Raw genomic sequence first — 20,836 nt, 5'->3', positions numbered from 1 at the left:
AAATTTCTGTTGGAGGTATCTCTTCAGTGTGTCTATCCCAACAGACTCATCTCCTATGATAATGATATCGTTAGCACATACTATCAAGAAAATCTTCCCTGTATTTGACTGACAGTTGGACATAGAATGACTGCTGCCACATTTGGATAAGCCAAAATCAAGTACTACTTATTGAACCTACCAAGCCATGCAAGTAGAGATTGTTTTAGCCCATATAAGGATTCTTTCAATTACATACCAATTGACTGTGAAATCACCAAGAAAATCTAAAGATAAATATCAGGAAAAATCACCAACTCATGAACTACTAACAGTCGATCACGACCATAGCCCAAATCAGTCTTCTCCTAAGATCCCTACCAACATACTCCAATCGGCACACCCAAATACCAAAAAATTGCTTGAATTTGTTGAACGCAGATTAAACTATCTAACCATGATCAGACCAAGAATCCTTGACTAGGAACACAAGGGTGAAAGATCACCCCTTCTAAAATTGTGAGCCTCTAGTTAACTACTGCATTGTTGAGCCTGACCTTAATTATTTGCAGATTCATCACCAAATTTGGTTCTTTCATTAGGAATAGTCTAGGATTCAATCATCATGTATCTGGCCTTTGATTGCATGGTTTACTTGTGATTGGCTAATTTGATGGGCCTGAAGTATGTGGAGAAAGTATGGAAACCGGTATTTATTTGATCAGTTTAGGTTATCTAATAGGTTAAGGATTGGTTATAAAAAGATTGTGATGGGGGAAAATGTATAAAATGAATTGAACCTCTCCCCCGCACCCCTGCTGGGGCCCAATGGTCCTATGTAATTTCTTCCTCCTCTTTCTCCCTAGAATATCTTCTATCATTCAAGCTGCTATCTAGAACATCTCTGACAATAGTAAGTTGAATTGTCCCCAACCCGGATTTTCCTTCTTCTAATCGTCTTATTTCCCAAACCTTAATTTCTCATTTTCTGAAATTTCCCCCCAATAAACCCTAAATTTTAACCTAAATTTAAAGATCTCAGCAGAACGGTTTCGGCGTGGTACAAAAATGCCCACCCAAAACTGAAGTTATATTGTACAGCACAAGGTTTACTTCTCTCCAACCAATTCCGTACTGCTACCATCTAGTTTTGGTATGGTATGAAAACGGTACCTTTTAACAGTATGTATTTGGTATTAAAAGGTACAAAACTGTTCAGGGTTGGCTTTATTGCTAAGTAGTGTAAATAGTACAAAATAAAGCATAAAATAGCTTAGTTGTACTTGTATTTTTTTCTCATAAAACCTAAGGATAAGCATGTTTGCACACATATACCCCTAAATGGTATGTGGGGTATGGTTTGGTTTCCATACTGTTTTGCAACCAATACCATTTTCAACACGAGAATGGTTCGGTATGGTGCAGTTCTGTGTGGGTGGTTTTGGTTTCAGTACGCAGTTTCGGTAGTGAATTGACACATTTACTAAATTTTACCACGCAGCTTGACCATTAGAACCTTCCCAAGTTCAAACAATATAGAATTATATACCTTGTACCTACCCCTTGCTTGATACAAGCTGCAGCCTTATCCTTCTGTCTGAAAACCCTAGATCAGACCCCTTGATAGGGGTTCCTTCTAAGATCTTGGAAGACTAGAAAAGTTTGCGCTATTCAATCTAGGGCTACATCAAATACACATGCTCATTATTTGATATAAAATGTACACTTTTTTAACTTATTAGGTTGATATCTTCACGTTGGTTAAGTAAAAGTCTCATGATTGCAGGTGGAAGATATGTTGAAGAGAAGCTTTGCAGAATTTCATGCTCAGAAGAAGCTTCCTGAAACACAACAACTTCTCATGCTAAAGCTTGCTCAACCAACAAAAGCTATTGAGTAAGCATGCATGGGGTGGGGAAGGCATAGATTAGCTGCCTCATGTTGTAATTTTACAAGTTGGGTGTGGCTGAAATTCAGCCTAAGATTTTTAAACAAATGTTTGATCTTCCACTGAAGATACAATTTATATTCTATAGAATCAACCTCTTTCTTCAGTGTTTATCTTCTGAATTTGTTCGGATTGTACATCAGTGAATATGCTAGGTCCATCTCTCACTTCATAAGGTGATGTATCATATGGAGTTGACTTGATGGTGTTGGTGTTATGGATGTACTTAACGAAAGTGATGTTGGTCCCAAGACCTACACCAAGTGGAAGCCCAAGACCAAGGGAAACTCCTGGGTGTGCTGTCCAGCAGCACAACAGTAGTTAAAAATACTTCTACAGTCAATTTTTTTCCAGGCTTGTAATTTTGCTTGGGCATTGGAACTCTGTCCAACTTTGGAGTCAAGGACAGGAAGGCAATTTAGGTTTTATTGGCCTTCTGTTCTAGATTATGTCAGGTTTCAAGTGCCTTAATAGGACTTCAGTTGTACGGTTATAAATACCCCTACTTGATAGAGGAGGTACAGTCTAATATATGATATTTCTATTTGTTTTGCTGCAACTCAATTGTGTGATTTACTGCCTTGAGTTTCAGATTGTGTTAGCTTTGGTAGGTACCTTTAAAGTGGGTTTGCTTTAGGGTTCTTGGTGAAGACAAATTGATGCAACCTACATTGATCCACTCCAGCTCCTCCACAGCACATATAGGACTCCCCCATCAAGGAAATCTTGCAGCCTGCATCCCATTCCCCCCCTTCTTTCACTCTTAATTTGTGTTTTCAAACCCTCGTCTCCATTTGATCCCTTTTTTTCGCTCATCAAATTGCACCACTGCACCCCCACATTAGCTCCCCTACCTTCGATCGAAATGCTTGGCTTCTCTGACCAGCCAAATCCTCTAAAATCTCTAATTTTGATTAGAACTTAAAATCAAGAATTCTCCTATCTTGTGATTTAGCCGTCCTAATCTGCCCAAACTGGGTGAGGGTATCCTAGCGAGTAAACCTAGAATCATCCCATATCAATGCAGTTAAACCCAACCATCTCATCATCTACGTCATTAGTCACAAAGAAGGGTCCTGTTGAGATCCCTGACCATAAGTCTTCCCTATACTCAAACCAAAGCCAACCTTATCCTATTCTAGCCTGGAGTTGGTTTTGACTACAGATCTTGATTGAATTGGCCCTTGCACTAGTAATGCTACATCAGAAAGTGACTGCTTAAGTGTCCTTGTTATCTCACTTGAAACAGAACTGAGTTCAAGAGAAGCTGTTGGCTGTATCAAGTATGGGGGTTGTTATGAGGTCTATGTGGTTCCAATCTTGGAGGGTTTTAATGGATGGATTGGACTAGATCTAAATTACAAACTAGAGGCTTCTTAAGGAGTCCTGTAAAACTCAATAAAGGGGTCTAGTGGCCTTCATATGGGAGCCTGGGAAAGCTGTACCTTTATGGGTTCTGGCCTCACCCCCTTTCAGTTTTCAGTTGTCTTTCTTTTCTTCTTCTTCTTCTTTTTTTTTTTTCCTTCGTAATCTTCAGTTTTCAGTGGTCATGGACTCTCATTTACACGTCTTATGAGCTGCTGTATAGCTCTTGCACATTGTTATTTTTTTCAACTCTTAAAGATGGTAACTATTTACATTTGGATCTCATGAGCACATTATCTACTTCCATCATGCTGTCCTAATGATTTTTCGTTCATGTTTTTCTCACACATGGTTGTATGCATGCAGATGCATAAAGGGTGAACCTGCAATTGAGGAATACTATGGGATGTTAATAGAAGCTGAGAAACAAAGAGATCGTGTATTGGAGACAGTCATGCAATCTCAAGCAGCACAACAGTTTCTGTCACCTGGAAGGGTGGTGGTGGTCAAATCACAATCAGTAGTGAGTACTTACTGTAATGGTCATATAATCATTGTGGTACAGGACATCTGAAGTAGCTATGCTTGTGGTCTGTTATCTTCAGAGGGGGTGTCAATAAATACTGGTACCTAATGACAACAACTATGATGTAGGTTCATCAATGATGTTAACATATACATGATTTACCACTTCAGTGGTAACCACACTATATGGGGTCCATCCCAGATTGGATTAGATCTGATTTTATGGTGGCCATATTTCTATTTTATTTCCTTAGCTCCTATTTATTATGTTAAGATACTACTTTCAATTTTCTGCACTTTTTATCTTTAAGTAGCTTGACTAGGAAGCAATACTTGGGGAGATTTGTTTCCTTTCCTTCTTTTTGCTTGGGTGTCAAGCAAGTCTATTTTGGGTCCTTAGGATAGTAATATTTGAAGATATTTGTGACTAGGTCTGATGATATTTGAAGATCTCTTTAATTTGGAAACTTTTCAATAATAATTACACTGCTGATGGGGAGAGCTGCATCCTGCACAACTCTCCATTCCCTCCTCTTCCACTTCTTTTGTCTTCTGTCATGGAACCAAGGGGACCTTCATAAGCATTTAGGCAATGAGGCATTCACAAGGCGGTTTAGTCTGGTTTCTTTCTTTCATTATGTTCTAACTTTCCTTGCAGTTCTTAAGATACAAGGTGCAGGGTTTAGATCTGTGGCATTTTTGGATCTCCAGTAGCTCCTTGAGTTTTCTTATGGATTTCTTTATGATCTTTTGATGGCGGATCTAGTTAACGGTTGTTCTCAAACAAAAGGTCCTTGAGCGTGGAAGGGTTTTCCCTATAATGATAGTTTCAGCCCTGTAGCTCGGAATGAGTTCGAACTTTCGTTATTTGATCACTTCCATCTTTGCTTTCAGAAAAGGGGCACATGAGTCTTCTCAATTAGCTAGTCTAGATCTTCATGTTCAGGATCTCTTCCTTGCATCTCTTATCTTAAGGTTGTCTCTTTTGTCATGAGTCTTCTTCAACCTCCTCGAACTTCTTCTTCTTCCTCCTCTAACCTTTCACCTGTTCCCCTTTCTTCTAATCCTAAGGTCGATCTTCTATCTGAAATTAACTATGTCCCTGATCAAGAAAAAGTGTTATCTGCAAACCAAATCCATCCCACTAACTTTCCTTTGCTCAATCCTTATTCTGTTTTCCCCAAGACTCCTGGATCTAGTACTATTAAAACCTTGTTGAAGTCCTGAAAAACCCCTGCCATTAAAGAAATAGTCCAAGCTAGCAGTTTTTCACAATTCCATGTGGATTCCACTGGCAAGGAGCAATATTTTGTTATTGATATATCTCCAAATCTCATTAAGCAGTGGCTCTTGCAAGGCTATACGCATCTGCATCTTGGTGCTCTTAGACTTTCTATCACTTTCCATGGCAGAAAGGGAATTCTAGCGGTTTCCCGAGTCGATGTTTTGGATTCAAGATTTCTTAAGTATCCACATGCCATTATTAGTCATCTCTAGACTACTCTGAATGCTGGCACGGTCTTCTTCACAATTTTCCCAAATTACAACATTCCATTAGCAGATCCATTGCTCCCTCAGGCTTTCAAGCTCCTGGTGCATATCACTGGTGCTCCTCAGGCAATAGGCTCCATCACAGCCACTCTTCACTAGCAGATGTGTTACCGGCTCCAGAATCACTCTTTTGATCTGGATACTGGACATACTAAGGACGCTCTGTTCATCAAGGTTGATGCAAATCAGTTGGTTACTGCCACTCAAGTGCCTCGGCAGATCCCGCTTGAAGAGCTTCTACAACTTCTTCCTGATTCATGGATTAAAAATTATGAGGCTAGTCATGCTGAACCTAAACAACCTTTGGACTTAACTTCTACAAATCCAACATACAAACAACTTAGAGAAAGACAGACGGAAATCAAATTCCCTAAGCCAATGGCTTTTATGCTTGTTCCTATGGACTTCCCTCATAAGCCTCAGTTATCTCGGGTGCCGATTAAAGCTTTTTCATCTGATGGGTCTCCTGTTTATGCTTTCCAATCTCCTTCTGGTCACAAGTTCTTTGATGTTTGTGACTGTTCAGACTGCCTTGGTGAGGACGATGAACTGGAACTTTCTAAATCCAGACCCAAATCCTGACCTCGGAAGCATGATCCTCTTTGGGAGCGCTACCGCCAAGGATGTCCTAATGTGGGTCCCCTTGGCGAATCACATGGTAAATACCAGTTTATTGTGGCTTATGGTTCCAAAAAACCATGCTAGCTAGGATGCTACCCGACTTCAGCAGCCAAACCTTCTTCTCCACCACATTCTTTTATGATGCATGGCAGTTCTTCTTCCATCAGCAAGTCATTTCCTCTTGCTGATACTTTTGAAGATGATCAACAACAAAAGCATGTGTGGAAGATTACTCCTCCTAACACTATTCCTCAAGATGGCCACAAAATTGAAAATTCTTCCTTAGAAGCAGCTCTTAATTGGCAAGCAGAAAATGCACTTGTTCAGAACCAGTACTTGCAGAAAATTGTTTCTTATCAAGAAAATACCTCCATGCAACTCATGCAGATCAACAATGATCTCAAGTACTTGAAAAGTAAAGTTGAACAATTGCACAATGAACTTATGCAGCTTGTCATGAATCCAAATGTCCAAGCAATATCTTCTACCATGGCAGCCAAAGAAAGGGAGAAAAGATTTTATGAATCTCAACTCTAGTACAAACAGCATTAGCTGCAGAAACTCCAACCCACAAGCTCTGCTCCTATTTCTTCTGTCCCAACAATCCCTCTGTACATGCCTAAGAAGGTGACAACACCATTCTAATATGTTCCACCATCACCTCCAGCACCATCTTATCTGTCTTTTGATCTTTTGCGAGAGTTTGCCCAACAAGCTTCCCCAACTCCAGTTCCCTCACTTTTTGGTTTTCCAACTCCTCTAATAAAAGAGAATTTCCTTCAGATCTCTTGTTAGAAGTATGTGAGCAACAGCGAAACCTGGCAAAAAGAAAACCACCTCCAAACTCTCATCCACCCCCTTCATTTGGATCTCTTGAACCCCCAACTAATCCGAATGTGTTAACCTCATTTCTTCAGACCCTTGTCCAAACTCCCAAACCCATGGTTCTTTCTGCCAAACTAGTATCTTCTAGCCCATCTGAACTTGAATCTGAGCATGTGAAATATCTGAAGATCCTATTTTGGAACACTTATTTTCAGCCAATCCAGATGGTTTCACCCTTGATCCTATTGTGGATGACCCTATACCAGAAGATTAAATCCAACCCCTTAGCAAATACCCTTCACACCTGCATACACTCGTTTTGGAAACCATGAGCCAAAGCACTTCTTCACTTTGGATGATATACCAGTTACAGAATGGCCTTCTCGATTTCAAGAATTTCATGCTTGGCTCACGGCAGAATCGTTTACATGAGGGTTCTTCGGATAGCACAGCCATTTGTAAATTTCTAACTTGTATAATTGGTGCTTTGAGAGAATGGTATCTTGGTCTTGGTGCTTATAAACAATTACAATGGGCTCAATTACCTCTATCGCAATTCATCTCTCTCTGTTACAGTCAATTTCTTGGTATTAGCTGAACGAAATGTTCAAGAAAGAGAAGATTTCCTCAAGATGAAACATTGTTCCCTGAACAAGAAAGATCTTCAAAAACATTACAAACGTATGCTCTCCAAGTTCTTTGTCCTCGGCGGACTTGATGAACGAAACCTTAAGCAAGTCTTTGTGAATTCATTTCCTGAACCACTTGGCACAGATGCTCTCAAAGATCTTGCCGCAAAAGGTCAAACCATTGATTCCAGCTCCGTTGGTCAGCTCTACCAAGCTATCTTATCTTCTTTGGATAAGCTCTGCCGACAGCATACATTCTTGTAGCAATGGGAGAAAACACAAGTTAAGCTTGGAAATTCATGCAATACCTCTCACCTTCAGATCAAGTGCAAAGACTCCAATTGTATGTGTCCTACCAAGAAGAAGTCTCATTTTAAAAAGATGACTACAGATTCTTCTCGGTATGAAATGCATCAATCTAAGAAGGATAGACCTATTCTCCGGAAAAAATCCCGCAGGCATTGGAAGTTTCTTCAAAAGAAAAAATCTCATGGGAAGACTTCCGAAAAATGTTATGTATGTGGACAGAAAGGTCATTTTGCAAAACATTGCCCCAGAAAAGATCTCAAGAAAAAGAAAGAAAAGCTCATCCAGATGGCTCATCAGTTCCTCCTCAATTCTGCTTCTTTAGATGATATTGATGCCAATGTTGAATCTCTTTATAGTCTCTGTGATGAAGAAGATGATGCAACACTCTTTATGATTGATCTCTCGGAAGATCTTTCAGACTCAGAACTTTCTACCTCTGGTGGCAAAGAAGAAGGACTGATGTATCAGGTAACCTCTCCAACAAAATCAAATTTGCCCTCCCTTCCTTCTCAACCCAGAGTATCTTGCAAATCTACCTCTGTCATCCTTCCCTTAGCCCCTGTAACCATCCAAGAAACAGCATGGACCAGACCAATCAAAGTCATTGCATACTTTGACACGGGTGCGTCTTTTACCATGCTTTCCCCTGATATCCTCCCTTCTAATTCATGGAAGAAATGCCATCAACCTCTCTTGGCAGAAAATGAGGAATCTTTTTCTGTAAATCTCATCACTAAGAACCCCATGAAGATAAAGCTCTTTCCAACCCTGGTCCTTAACCACACCGTATTAGGTTCGCACTCTACATTCGCCTTCCTTTCAAGAAAAATGAAGATGTAACCCGACAAAGGCAAGTCATTCTGGAATTAACCCTACACACCTTGCTATGGCTCGGCAAGAAATTGAGCAGTTATTAGCCCAACAATTGGTTGAACCAACTACATCTCAATGGGCTTGTGAAGCATTCTATGTGAACAAGCGAGCAGAACAAGTTCGTGGAAAACTTTGTCTTGTGATCAATTACCAGCCTCTCAATTCTTTCCTTGCAGATGATAAGTTCCCCCTGCCTCATAGGCCGACACTCTTGGCCCAGCTATCCTCTGCACGAGTTTTTAGCAAGTTTGATCTAAAAGCAGGATTTTGGCAACATGGTATCCATCCTGAAGAACGGCACAAAACAACATTCTGCATTCCAGGTCACCACTTTAATGGACAGTCATACCCTTTGGCCTCAAAACAGCTCTTTCTCTCTTCCAAAAGGCCATGCTAAGACTGTAGGCATCTCTTGAAAGCCAAGCTCTTATATACATTGATGACATCTTACTGTTCTCGGACAATCTTGAAGCACATGAGCACTTGTTAGAAAAATTCTATCGGATCACCTCAGAAGCAGGTGTCATGTTATCCCCCCACAAAGTTCACTTTGGCAACCTCCTCCATTGATTTCCTTGGAGTCACCATTAGTAACGGCTCTTATGCTCTTCAGCCTCATATTGGCAAATCTCTCTTGGATTTCCCTGATACTCTTACCATTTCTCAGCTCCACAAGTTTCTTGGCATTGTCAACTACATGACAGAATTCATTCCTCGCAAAGCGGAGTACACACAGTTGTTGTACGGCCAATTCAAGAAAAATGCCCCTCCATGGACTGACCAGCACACTGCAACAGTTAAGAAAATCAAGCAAATTGCTCAAAACCTCCCTCCATTGGCAATTCCTTCCACAGGTACCCACATCCTCCAGACAAATGCTAGTGACAAACTATGGGCAGCAATTCTCTTGGAAGAAATTCAAGGCAAGAGACAAGTTTGTGGTTATAAAAGTGGCATTTTCACTCCAACAGATAACAGTCCTACCACAACACATTCAAAGAAATCCTTGCAGTCAAACGTGGTATTGAGAAATTTCAATTTCATCTCATAGGTCATACTTTTTTGATTGAGATGGATATGACAACATTCCCTCGTATGCTCCAATTTAAGCCAAAAATGTTGCCAGATTCTCAACTCCTCCGGTAGGCACAATGGTTCAGTAAATGGTCTTTCACAGTCAAGCATGTCTAAGGTAAACAGAATGTACTAGCAGACTTTCTCTCCAGACCTTTGAAGCCACCTCCAGGCATCCAATCGTTCTCCCTCTTTGTTTCCCATTCACCCCTGGAGCTTCCTCTCCTCGCCCCCCTGTATCCTCAAACGATGACTCGTCGGACTCATCGAATGACAACATTAGTCCAGCTCATCTTTCTAATCTCCCTCCTCCCATATACAATGACATCTCTCGTCGTGCTATTATTAGCCATTGCCGATCTACTTATCAGGATACTCTTGCAGTTCTTGTCTCTCGGTTTGGGATATCTGAAGATTGGTTCTAGTGTCATCCAACTTACCCCTATCTCACTCTATTCAACATCCAGCATACCTCTACATTCGAAAAGGAGTGCCATGTGTTTTTTCATAATCTCTGTGGTACACAAAATAGCCCTTTGCTTCTCTTGTTATGCACTTGCCCAGTATCTCCGAGAATGTGTTCGCTACAGTTATCCTCATTACTATTACCAACCCGCTTATTCATACACTAGAAACCGAATGATATATATGCGAAGACACGAGGCTTATCTTGCTAAGCTTCTTGCTGAATTCCAATCTCTCGAAGACTGGCTCCTCTTTTTTGAATCACAACATGACAAACAAGCAATCATTCTTTTTCATATAGACCCGGATCACCTTCATTCAGCTTTTCATCCTGATCCAGCCCTCCAGGACCCAAGCTCCCAAAACCATTTCATGTTCTATAATGCTAGTCATTCTATTTACACTGTTCTAGACCATGACCTATATGCACTTCGTGGCGATGAAGATCATTGTGAGGAATGGCGTGAGTTTCAAGTTGATATGGCTGAAATTAATGGTATCAATCCCTCCAATATCCCGACTCAGTTGTTTGGCCTTGAAGATGCATGGGAATTGAATCATGTACTCAATGATCTTGATGTTGCGTATATACTCTCTGTTTGGCATGAGTATCGGGTGGATCATTATGAAGATTTTCTGGAAAGTTCGTCTAATGATGATCAGGATGACTAGGATTTAGATTATGATTAAGCTCGTGGTATGAGTCTTGTGTACGTATGTGTACCGTATAAAGTGTATAATGAGTCTGTATACGTTAAAGTGTGTAATATAGAATGTTATGTACACAAGCAATGATGTCATGCATGATGTCATGCTCAAAATATCTCACTACATTTCATTTGAGTGTAGAATGAGTTTGCATTTCATTTCATTCTCCTTGCTCTATAAAAGGAGACTACTAGTGTGTAAATGCAAGGTTTGAAGATATTAGTAAAGTGGTTTTTATCTTGTGGGTTATTATTATCTTCTTCATAGTTCTCTGGTTTCTCTGGTTTCATATTATCCTGCTTGGGCCTTCTGGAGAAGCTTCCAACCTCCCAACCCATCTAAAACCACCTTTTGCCTAGGCCATTCCCTTGACAATTATAGTGGAGGGGCATAACTTGTACATGAAGCCATCCGAGATCTTAGAGTCTAATATGGGGTCTTCCCAGCTGTTGAATGGTAGTACATGTGGCCCTTCTTTTGGTTGACCATAGACCAATGTATTATCGAAGTAGTGGGCTTGATGGCTCTAATACCATGTTTAAGTCTCCATCCTAAAAGCAGCACAAGGTGAGGACTTTTAAATTGCATGATCTATTGCCCCTCTCTTTTTCTCCTCTTATTATTTACACGAAGTACTAGGAGAACTTTTTGGTGGCAAATTTTGTACCTCACTTTTTAATTTGGCTGATGAATATTCTTGGATGACAGGGAGACAATAAATAAGATCATTTTTTTTACTCTGCATATACTATTCCATAGTTTCTATACTCTAAATTATGTCCATCTAAGTATACGGCAATTTGTAAACCTTTCACCAGGGTTTAGTTATTTTGGACTATAAAATTTGCTTTGTTTTTGGTAGTTCAAAATTCTATTGTTATCCCTAATACCGGAAAAGTTTTGGTTTCTATGTATGACAGGCTGAAGACCACTTTCTTGGGGTTGTACTGAAAGCACCTTCTGCTAGTAGCAAGCAATATATTGTTTTAGTACTAAGGCCTGATTTGCAGTTATCTATGGAAGATCCTTTAGGCAATGGAAAATTGCAAGGGAAAGACAGTACCAGTTCTGTACAAGGCTATTATATGGCTCCAAAATCAAGACGCGGTGATGACGAATACTTCACTGGTGGTGGTTCTCGCAAAGGATCAGGTGCTGTCAATATAAAGTTACCTCACCGTGGTAATGCAGCTGGGTTGAATTATGAAGTTATTGGTGTTGAAAACAAACAGTTCTTAAGCATATGCAACAGCAAAATAAAGATTGATCAATTCCGGCTTCTTGAAGATAATAATAGTGCTGCATACTCAAAAACAGTTCAAGAGTTATCAAATCAGAAATCCAATGATGGACAATACCCTCCAGCTTTAGATGCTGTAAAAGGTATGATCTTTACATGCTGAATATTGCATTAGTAGAATAAAGTCACTTAAGTTTCTGGTAAGATTTTCTAATTTAACATTTTAAAGTTAATTTTATGAGATTTTTCCCATTTAAAATGGCACATCGGGAGTTTCATGCTAATGTTTTACCTTATCTCTAAGTCTTGTAATTTCAACTGCTTCATTCTTTAGAGGTTTATCCACTATTATTCCCACTCCACGTCTATTACTTTGCTCCCCTGTATACCATAGTTCAAAGTTTGCCAACTCCTTACCATTCTTACTCTTCCATCAATCATTGTAGGCTTTTACCTATCAAGGAACCAATGTCCCAATATACTATTCTAATCCTACACTTCTGGAATAGCTTCTTATTCCACAAATGACCATGTATGAGTTCCCAGTGGCCATGTACAAGTTCCCTTGACTACTTATCACTGCAGAAAGGCTCCAATGTGGCACATTGCTTACAGGTAACGCACTAACTTAAGGTTGCATAGTTGGTGACTTGGTGGCATAATAGATGATAAGTTAAAGCAAAAAATCCATGCACAAGAGGATTGGAAAAATATAATATAGTACTAGTTGCCTACGTGATGCATAAAATATATAATTGAAAATAAGAACATATAATATATATATATAGAAAAACCTAACCATGTACACTAGGTCACTACTACGAGGGAACTGACTAACTATGGCAAGATTTCCAACAAAGGGGGACATAGAGGTAATGAATATACACCATACAGCCATGTAGGGGCTCCTTGTCACACCTCACCTGCCGGTATCGGTCCCGCCCGACAACCCATGGGTGTGATACATAGTCATAGGATCAACAGTTTACCCATCAATGATAATAAATGCATGCAATAATAATCAAGAGCAAGAATAATCCAAATAATTAAGTATAAATAATTATATGAGTCCAATACTCAAAAGGAATGAATCAATGAAAAGGAATAAAATAATCATGTCCCAAAATTAAATAGAGTTTCAGCGGAAGCAAAATAAATTAAGTTTGATTGTTTCTTTGTGCTCTCTTATAGGCAATGGTCTTTTCTTCTAACTTCGCAATGGAGGGAGTCATCCATCCTTCCTCCATTGACTTCTCAAAATGACGCGCTACCTGAATCCTCCTGCCATCAATGGGTGTTGTAAGCGCACTCCAAGCATCCGGAGGTGGCTTCGTGGTATACATCGCTATTTCGCATTGGCGCCTCCAAAGCTTCTTTACCGGGGTTCTCCCATTCATAGGGAATTTCTCCCGATCCAAGACTCTCATCTGTTTAGTTTAACAAACATTCACAAAAGAAATGAATTCTGACGAATTCAGAATTCAATAAGGAAACACATTTCATATACATGTCAACATTTTATCATGATAAACAACTTATATAAATGATGATATACAAGTGTATGTATGCAGCTAGAATCTAACTATGCAAGTCTCTAATACAGTAGATATGCTTTTAGATTTAACACTAGCCCTCCTATGGGTAAGTCTAATCACTCTGATCCCTCACGGACTGGCTACCTCTATTGGGATCCCAGGAAAGGGTTTCAATCCTCGTCAATCAACCATGGCTGGGGTTTAAGTCCACTCTCTTACCACGACCATTGGCACAAGTACTAACGCATGTATAGGTTTCTAATCATATGCAAGGTCATACAGTGACATATTACATGTAGTTCAGATACTTCCCCTATGGCACCAACCAACTCGGTTCAGTATCCTTCTCTATCTAGGAATGAGAATCCTCACGGACTGGCTACCTCTGTTGGACTCCATTCCCTAACCCTATGGTCATCCACATATTGTTGGATGCTCTCATGTTTCCTCACGACTCTCAGTCTCTCCTTGGACGCCTATGAGCCCAACCCTGACATGTACAACCCTACCAATGCATGATTAACAATAGACCACCGAATCTCTGCACTGACTGACTACCGCTGTAGGATGAGATAAAATCACATCACCGTCATCACGGATCATTCAGTTTCAATACCTCTAGCTAAAGGGTAGTAGCATGTATGGGGTACCTAGCCATACAATCTAGACCTCATAGGTATGTCATCTAGCAACCATGATAGTGTTGGATGCATCAGTAAGCAGTGTAGCCACTGATATCCCAAGCAATGGATACCCAATAAAGATACCATCAATCATAGCTACATCACACCATCAACCATCATCATATAATTAAGCATTCAACATCACATAGTAATTGAAGTACATCTAATCATTATTCACAACATACAACTAACCATAAATTATATGAACATACTGTAACAGCAAGTTACAAGAATATCAATGCATTCAAAGTTATAGTAACTCATCGTAAATTATGTCAATACATATATGTAAGAATGTGCCCTTACCAGTCAAAGTTGGAAAGACTAATTAAAGTGCAGTCAAACCTCTCTACTAACAATTCCAGGAAACCTTAGAGATCACCTATAGATAGGTTATAAAGTTACATTAATAATGAAAGTCAAAAACAAAGCAACAATTGGACTGATTGAGCTTATGTGACCCAGCCGGTCACTTATGGCGGTTGGTTGGGCCAGTCAACTGCTCTGAGCTACCGCCCTTATTACAGACAGCAACCCAAGTTTGAAATTCCGACTTTTGATCTCCCAATTTTAATCCAATTTTGGGATGATCTAAATCCAAGTTTTGTCCTTAGTTAACAACTCATACATAATCCAAAACCCACAAGAGTTAATGGTTTAGTAATCACATCATCTCCTTCAATTAAATCAATTCTTTATTCGGATGCAAGATCCGTTTTCAGATATTATCCAATCAAGATCATTGATGGAATGATAATAACCATCATAACTAACCATCTACAGAATTATGGAAGAAGGATTCACACAATTCAAAGAGATAAAATAGGAAAGATATGAAATAGCTAAGGAGAGTGAGAGTTCATCTTACCTCCAATTGACTCGCTAAAAGGATCAAGGATCGAAGCTTCTCCGCGAATCACTTGTTCTTCACCTTCCAACACGTGCTCTCTGCCTCCTAACCATCCACAGCAACCTCCACGAATATAATAATATGAGAATAAGTCGTAGTTGGCTATTTATAGAGGTCTGGAGCAAAATAGGGTTTAATTCTTATAAGCAAACCTGGCAGATCGTTTGGGGCGGTTGGTTGGTCAATCAACCGCCTTAAGCAACAGCCCCTAGTACTTTTCAGTACTTGGGTGCTCAACCGGTTCATCCCCAACACAAACCTAACCCTAACCAACATGTGGGGGTGTTTTTACCTTGATCTCTGACATCTTCAATCACAACTTGACTCTGACTGGTGATCCACTTTCCCAATCCATTAGGGTTTCTACAGATTCTCCTTTGGATTCCCAGTAAGGCAGGTTCTTCATCGATGGAATCTAGATCCATGGGCTCAAGGTATGGATCATGGACTTCAATCCAGATAGTCCACATCTTATTCCGGCTAGATCTTTGGGTACTCGGATCTGCAATACGGATCCCGGGTTAGAATTACGGGGGTTGTTACACTCCTAGTAGGTGTGAATTCTGATAGAATAAAATCTAGAGTAACTAAGAATAACTTGAATTAAAAATAAGCAGTAATATATCCCTGGCAAACAGAGATAGATAGATGCTTAATTATGTATGCTTGCAGTTCATAAGCAAAAGAGAGAAAATGCACATGGATAAACAAAATCCGAACTAAAAATGAAGAAATCTCCAACTCAACAACTAGACAACGTCAGTGGTAAAACGATGACAATGATATGATGATCTTAATTTGGGACATTGTGCTTTGATCACGGGGCCCAGGTTTAAGTTCCCACAAATGAACTGTTGCACAGGTGATGCAGGAACATTTTATTAGGCCAGCTTAATCCCACTAGATGACCCTTACGATGATGAACCAATCCCATGGGTTTTTTAGGTTCAGTATGATATTTAGGAATTATTTTATTTAGGAATATCTTTACCTTTTATTTAGGTAGCAATCTGAGTTTTATTTAGTCGGTACTTTTATTAGTGTGGGTTTTAGGAAGTAGATTTTAATTCTCTTTGCGTTTTAGACTTCAATTAGGTCACTTGGTTTCTATTATTATAAATATGATTGTAGCCCAACTTGTTGGGAGGTTTTAATGATTGAATGTTTGAGTTGTTTTGCAGCCAGATTGGTAAAAGTAATGGCTTTGTGACCTCTCTTCCCCTTCCCCCCCCCCCCCCTCCTCTCCCCTCCCCTCCTTTGTGCAGTCTTTCCTTCCCTCTTGTCTTCTGTTTCTCCACTTCTTGTGCAATTTCTTTATCTCATTTTCCATATTCTCTTCTTGAAGTGACTGCAGCCCGTAAAGATTGTTTTGAATCTTCCTGTTCCTTCCCTTCTCCTCCTTAGATCTAGCTTGTTTGCTCTCTATAAATCAAACCTGCAACTAGGGAGACCCTTAATCTGTCCTTCTTGCCAAGAGTTGCAGAGTAATTAAGATTCCGCTAGCCATCTGTTCAGATTGATATTGCTTAGTTCTATTGGGCCCTTTATTTAAGTCTTTTATTCTGGCATTAGATGCCAGTTTCAAGTGTACTGAGGTAGGAAAAGCGCTTTGTTGGACAAATAGTTGTGTAAGGAAAGAAGATACACAGGTTTTGATTCTTCACCCCCCAAATTTAGGTTGGTTGGGGAAGATCTTGAACGTGCAACTAGTTCTTCTTCCTGCTGGTTTTTTGGATTGAATTTATGGGGGAAGATAATCTCATGTCATTGTTCCCTTTTTTCAAGTAACTAGGTTCCCTATTTTATTCGCACTTTGTCATATTTCCTGTTCCTTTATCCCCAAGTGATTCATGCTCTTATATTCTACGTCCAGGTTTACCCACTTGCAATTAATATTTTCTTTCCATATCCCTTTCTCCCATTTGAAACTGCCAATTCTTCATTTTAAGACTCCCGTTAATTACAACTCAACAATTTCTTTAAAACCTTCCATTGTTTACCATTTTGCCTTGCTCCTATACAACTGTGGCGTTTACTGGTTTGCCATGTGTACTTATAGATTCGAGTTATCTAACACTTGGATGGGCCCATAAGCGATCTGAGTAGGGTTTCTGAACCCCATATATGCATCATGGAGTGGAGGCAAGCTTTATGCAACTGAGGTTTTCCCTTGAGACGTGAACTGTAGACCTGGGCGGCTTCAAGGGTTTCTTCATTAGCACCAAAAATCATTGAAGTTCAGACCAAAAGAGATTTTTTATAAATGGGCTTGCCGGTAATTTGTTACAAAAGAATTCAATGATGATGATTTTTTTTTTTTTTTCCTATTTCTGTTTTCTCTGTTATGCTAATCCTTCTCCTTGTTTTCATTCACTTTTCAAACAATTAACTATCAGCCGTGATGTTATTTTCAATTGTTTTGTTGGTTAATGGATGGGAAAATGTATGTTTTTTGGAATCCAATCTGGGGATTCTTTAAATTTTTCATTTCCTTTTTAGAGGTTAAAGTTTGTAATCGCAACCTATGTAGATCTGAAGCTGAGAGATGTGGATCTTGTGGAATCATACCATACATGGATCAATTTACTGCAGAAGATGGCCAGGAACAAGTGTAGAGGATGCATAAAGTTCAAGGAACACATTATACTAGCAAAAGAGCTCAGCAAGCATAAAGAGGAAGTGAAGGCACTTAAGTATCAAATGTCAGATGAAGCACTCGAAAAGATGCCAGATTTTCAGGGTCGAGTAAGTCGTCTAAAAAAATTATTGTGTGTTCCGGGCTGTTAATTTATCTGTATGCACCGCTGCATGATATCCGACTATTATTAAGATGTTGGCTTCTGATTTTGCAGATTGACGTGCTGAAGGAAATTGGCTGTATAGATGCTGACCTGGTAGTTCAGATCAAGGGCCGTGTGGCATGTGAGATGAATTCTGGAGAGGAGTTGATATCAACAGAGTGCTTGTTTGAGAACCAACTAGACGACCTTCAACCTGAAGAAGCAGTAGCACTTATGTCTGCCCTTGTATTTCAACAAAAGAACACATCTGAACCTTCACTAACTGAGAAGCTGGCTAAGGCCAAAAAGAGGTTATTATCAAAACCCACAACACTCCTCCCAACCCTTCCCCCCCCCCCCCCCCAAGAAAAAAAAAGAAGTTTTTTCCCCTCACTTCTTGATTGCTGACTACTAAAATGCAGTGCATTTCTATACTGCTACTTGAGGTCACCTAAACTAAGCTTCCGTGAATTGGGTTTCAGCAATAACTGAAAAAACGCCACTCCTACAATAGGCTTCACTGAGTTAATTGCTAGGCAATATTATTAGTTGGGTGGATTCGTTTGAAATTCTTATTTACCCCAATAATTCTCTATTCAGTGTTTTTTGTCTGATTTTCTTTTCCTTTCATTTATTTGTCAATGCTAGACTGTATGATACAGCAATAAGACTTGGGGAGCTGCAAGCTTGCTTCAAGCTACCAGTAAGTCCTGAAGAATATGCCCGAGACAATCTAAAGTTTGGCCTTGTTGAAGTAGTTTATGAATGGGCAAAGGTTAGTTTCTGTCTTATGTCTTCCTGTGCTCAATAGACCAGCTTCTGATATATCAATTGACTCACCACTCTTCTGATGTCTAATCACAGGGTACTCCATTTGCCGATATCTGTGAGCTTACAGATGTTCCTGAAGGCCTGATTGTGCGAACCATTGTTCGACTTGATGAGACATGTCGTGAATTCAGGAATGCTGCAGCAATTATGGGTAATTCTGCACTCTACAAAAAAATGGAAACTGCTTCCAATGCAATAAAACGTGACATAGTTTTCGCGGCTAGCCTGTATATTACTGGAGTGTGAGATACTTGTCAAAGCTCCTCTGCATGTATAGAAAACGAGAAGAAATCAAAGCTTCTGGGTTGATTAGCCAAATCCTTGATAGTCGATCTTTATATGTCAAAGAGGATGCTATGCCATGCGGGAATGAAGGTTGCTGGAAGGAGAAAGTGGGGCATCTTGAAGAAGACGATCAGGGCCTTCATGTTGGATAGTGGAAACTGGGATGGGTAGTCGAGGTTTTGAATCCAATGGCAGTTGTGGTCCACCTTTTCTGCCACAGAACAAACTCTGGTGATTTATTTTAACTCATTAGAGGCTGATATAGTGATCAGTAGTAGATATGTCTATACTGAAATGAAAGCCAAGTTTTGTTTACCAATTGAGCACAGATCTCATTGGCTGGACTTCGACATTTATGGGTTCAGTCAGAATAGTTTAGAGATTAACATGCAGAAAAAAGTTTTCTGGTCACTATGTTCATGGCATTGTTTCACCTGTGTCAAGTGTCCAAGATACCTTCGAGTCTGACATAGTTTTACGAGTAGTTCAGAGATAAGACGTGATTGACCTAGAACTTGGGATATCATGCAATGGGACATGGTTTCAGGTGCTTTAATCTCATTAACTTGGTGAAAATTGTTGTCTGACATATCAACTTTCCTATATAATTCTTCTTGTTCAATGAAATTAATATTTAAAACAATTTTCAAGGACATTCAAGATATCATATCGATGATTACACATTTGGAGCGCTAGCCTCGTACATTGTAGCGATATAAAACCCTCTTTAAGTATAAGATTAATTTAAGGTTTGAATAGAATTTTATCACTCACTACTGAATAATGTTGCAAAAGATAATCTACTTAAGATGAGTGAAGCACTGTATCATTTAATGGAAATGAAAAATGTCAAATACGTACAGTAATTTGTTTTTCAACAAGTCATTTTGGCAACGGATGGCTACGAAATACCTATGTTGGATTTCCGTCCCCAATGCAGAATGCAACACAGTACTTTGATTAATCGATTTTGGGACGGTTACCCACTCTGTCGCGAATAAGTACCCATTTTATGGGGGAAATTTATTCTAACACCTGTGTGCTAGAATAGCCGTCCCCAAAGCCTAGTATATACAACACGATCCCTTTTTGCGTTTACGACGGAAACCCTGATCGTCGCGAATACGTCCACGACACTTGTTTACAACTCAGAATTTTGTGACTATTTTTGGCGACGGAAAAGCGGAATGCATTTTCTAACATGTTGTTCCGTCGCTAAAGCAAGTAGCCCGCTTGTTTCCCGTCGCTAAACCCCCATGGAACTGCAGAGTTGTGTGCGTACTTCCGTCGCTAAACCTATGAGATTTTGTGCTTACCTGTTGCGATAATGACAACTCGTTGCATTTCATAACAAAATTTGTGCCGAGGTATAAGAAATTATTGTTTCAATATGAAGCTCTTCCAGTCAAGAAAGCATGGCACTTACAAATTAATCATTATGGCAAATTGGATTAGGATTTAATGATAAATATATAATTTTTTTAAACTGAGTTTCTTAAAAGCAAAGTTAGACAATAATCCATCGTGGGGGCGTGGAGAAATCTCATTTACATATGATACAAAGTTAGATACCTTCTGTTGTTTGGGCAGGATTCCTATTGTTGGTAGATGATATAAAATATCAATGTAAGAGGAAATTAGATTCTTTCATCTCTTGATGTCAAGGGTTGTTATTGATCTAACATATCAGATATTTAGAT

The 20,836-nt window shown here is 39.5% G+C and overlaps 1 protein-coding gene across 2 annotated transcripts in view; it reads left to right on the top strand.

The window, feature by feature from the left end:
• LOC149027392 (RNA helicase, ATP-dependent, SK12/DOB1 protein) overlaps positions 1-19,960 on the top strand; it is a 54,774-nt gene extending 34,814 nt beyond the window's left edge. The window contains exons 17-23 of one of the 2 annotated variants that reach the window (XM_089162370.1): positions 1,766-1,875; positions 3,659-3,815; positions 11,793-12,255; positions 17,771-17,985; positions 18,093-18,331; positions 18,669-18,795; positions 18,885-19,960. In XM_089162370.1, the coding sequence (XP_089018496.1) occupies positions 1,766-1,875; positions 3,659-3,815; positions 11,793-12,255; positions 17,771-17,985; positions 18,093-18,331; positions 18,669-18,795; positions 18,885-19,097 (1,524 nt within the window). In that variant the 3' untranslated portion in view covers positions 19,098-19,960. Of the gene's footprint in view, positions 1-1,765; positions 1,876-3,658; positions 3,816-11,792; positions 12,256-17,299; positions 17,511-17,770; positions 17,986-18,092; positions 18,332-18,668; positions 18,796-18,884 lie in introns of those variants that run through there. The other variant, XM_089162375.1, reaches the window with a different exon arrangement.
• The last annotated feature ends 876 nt before the right edge of the window (positions 19,961-20,836 follow it).

The sequence above is a fragment of the Hakea prostrata genome, chromosome 1 (genome assembly GCF_041222555.1).
Source record: "Hakea prostrata isolate BN-2017 chromosome 1, UWA_Hpros_2, whole genome shotgun sequence".
Classification (NCBI taxonomy): Eukaryota; Viridiplantae; Streptophyta; class Magnoliopsida; order Proteales; family Proteaceae; genus Hakea; species Hakea prostrata.
The sequence above is the reverse complement of the archived record's forward strand: the minus strand, read 5'-3'. Positions and strand labels throughout refer to the sequence as shown.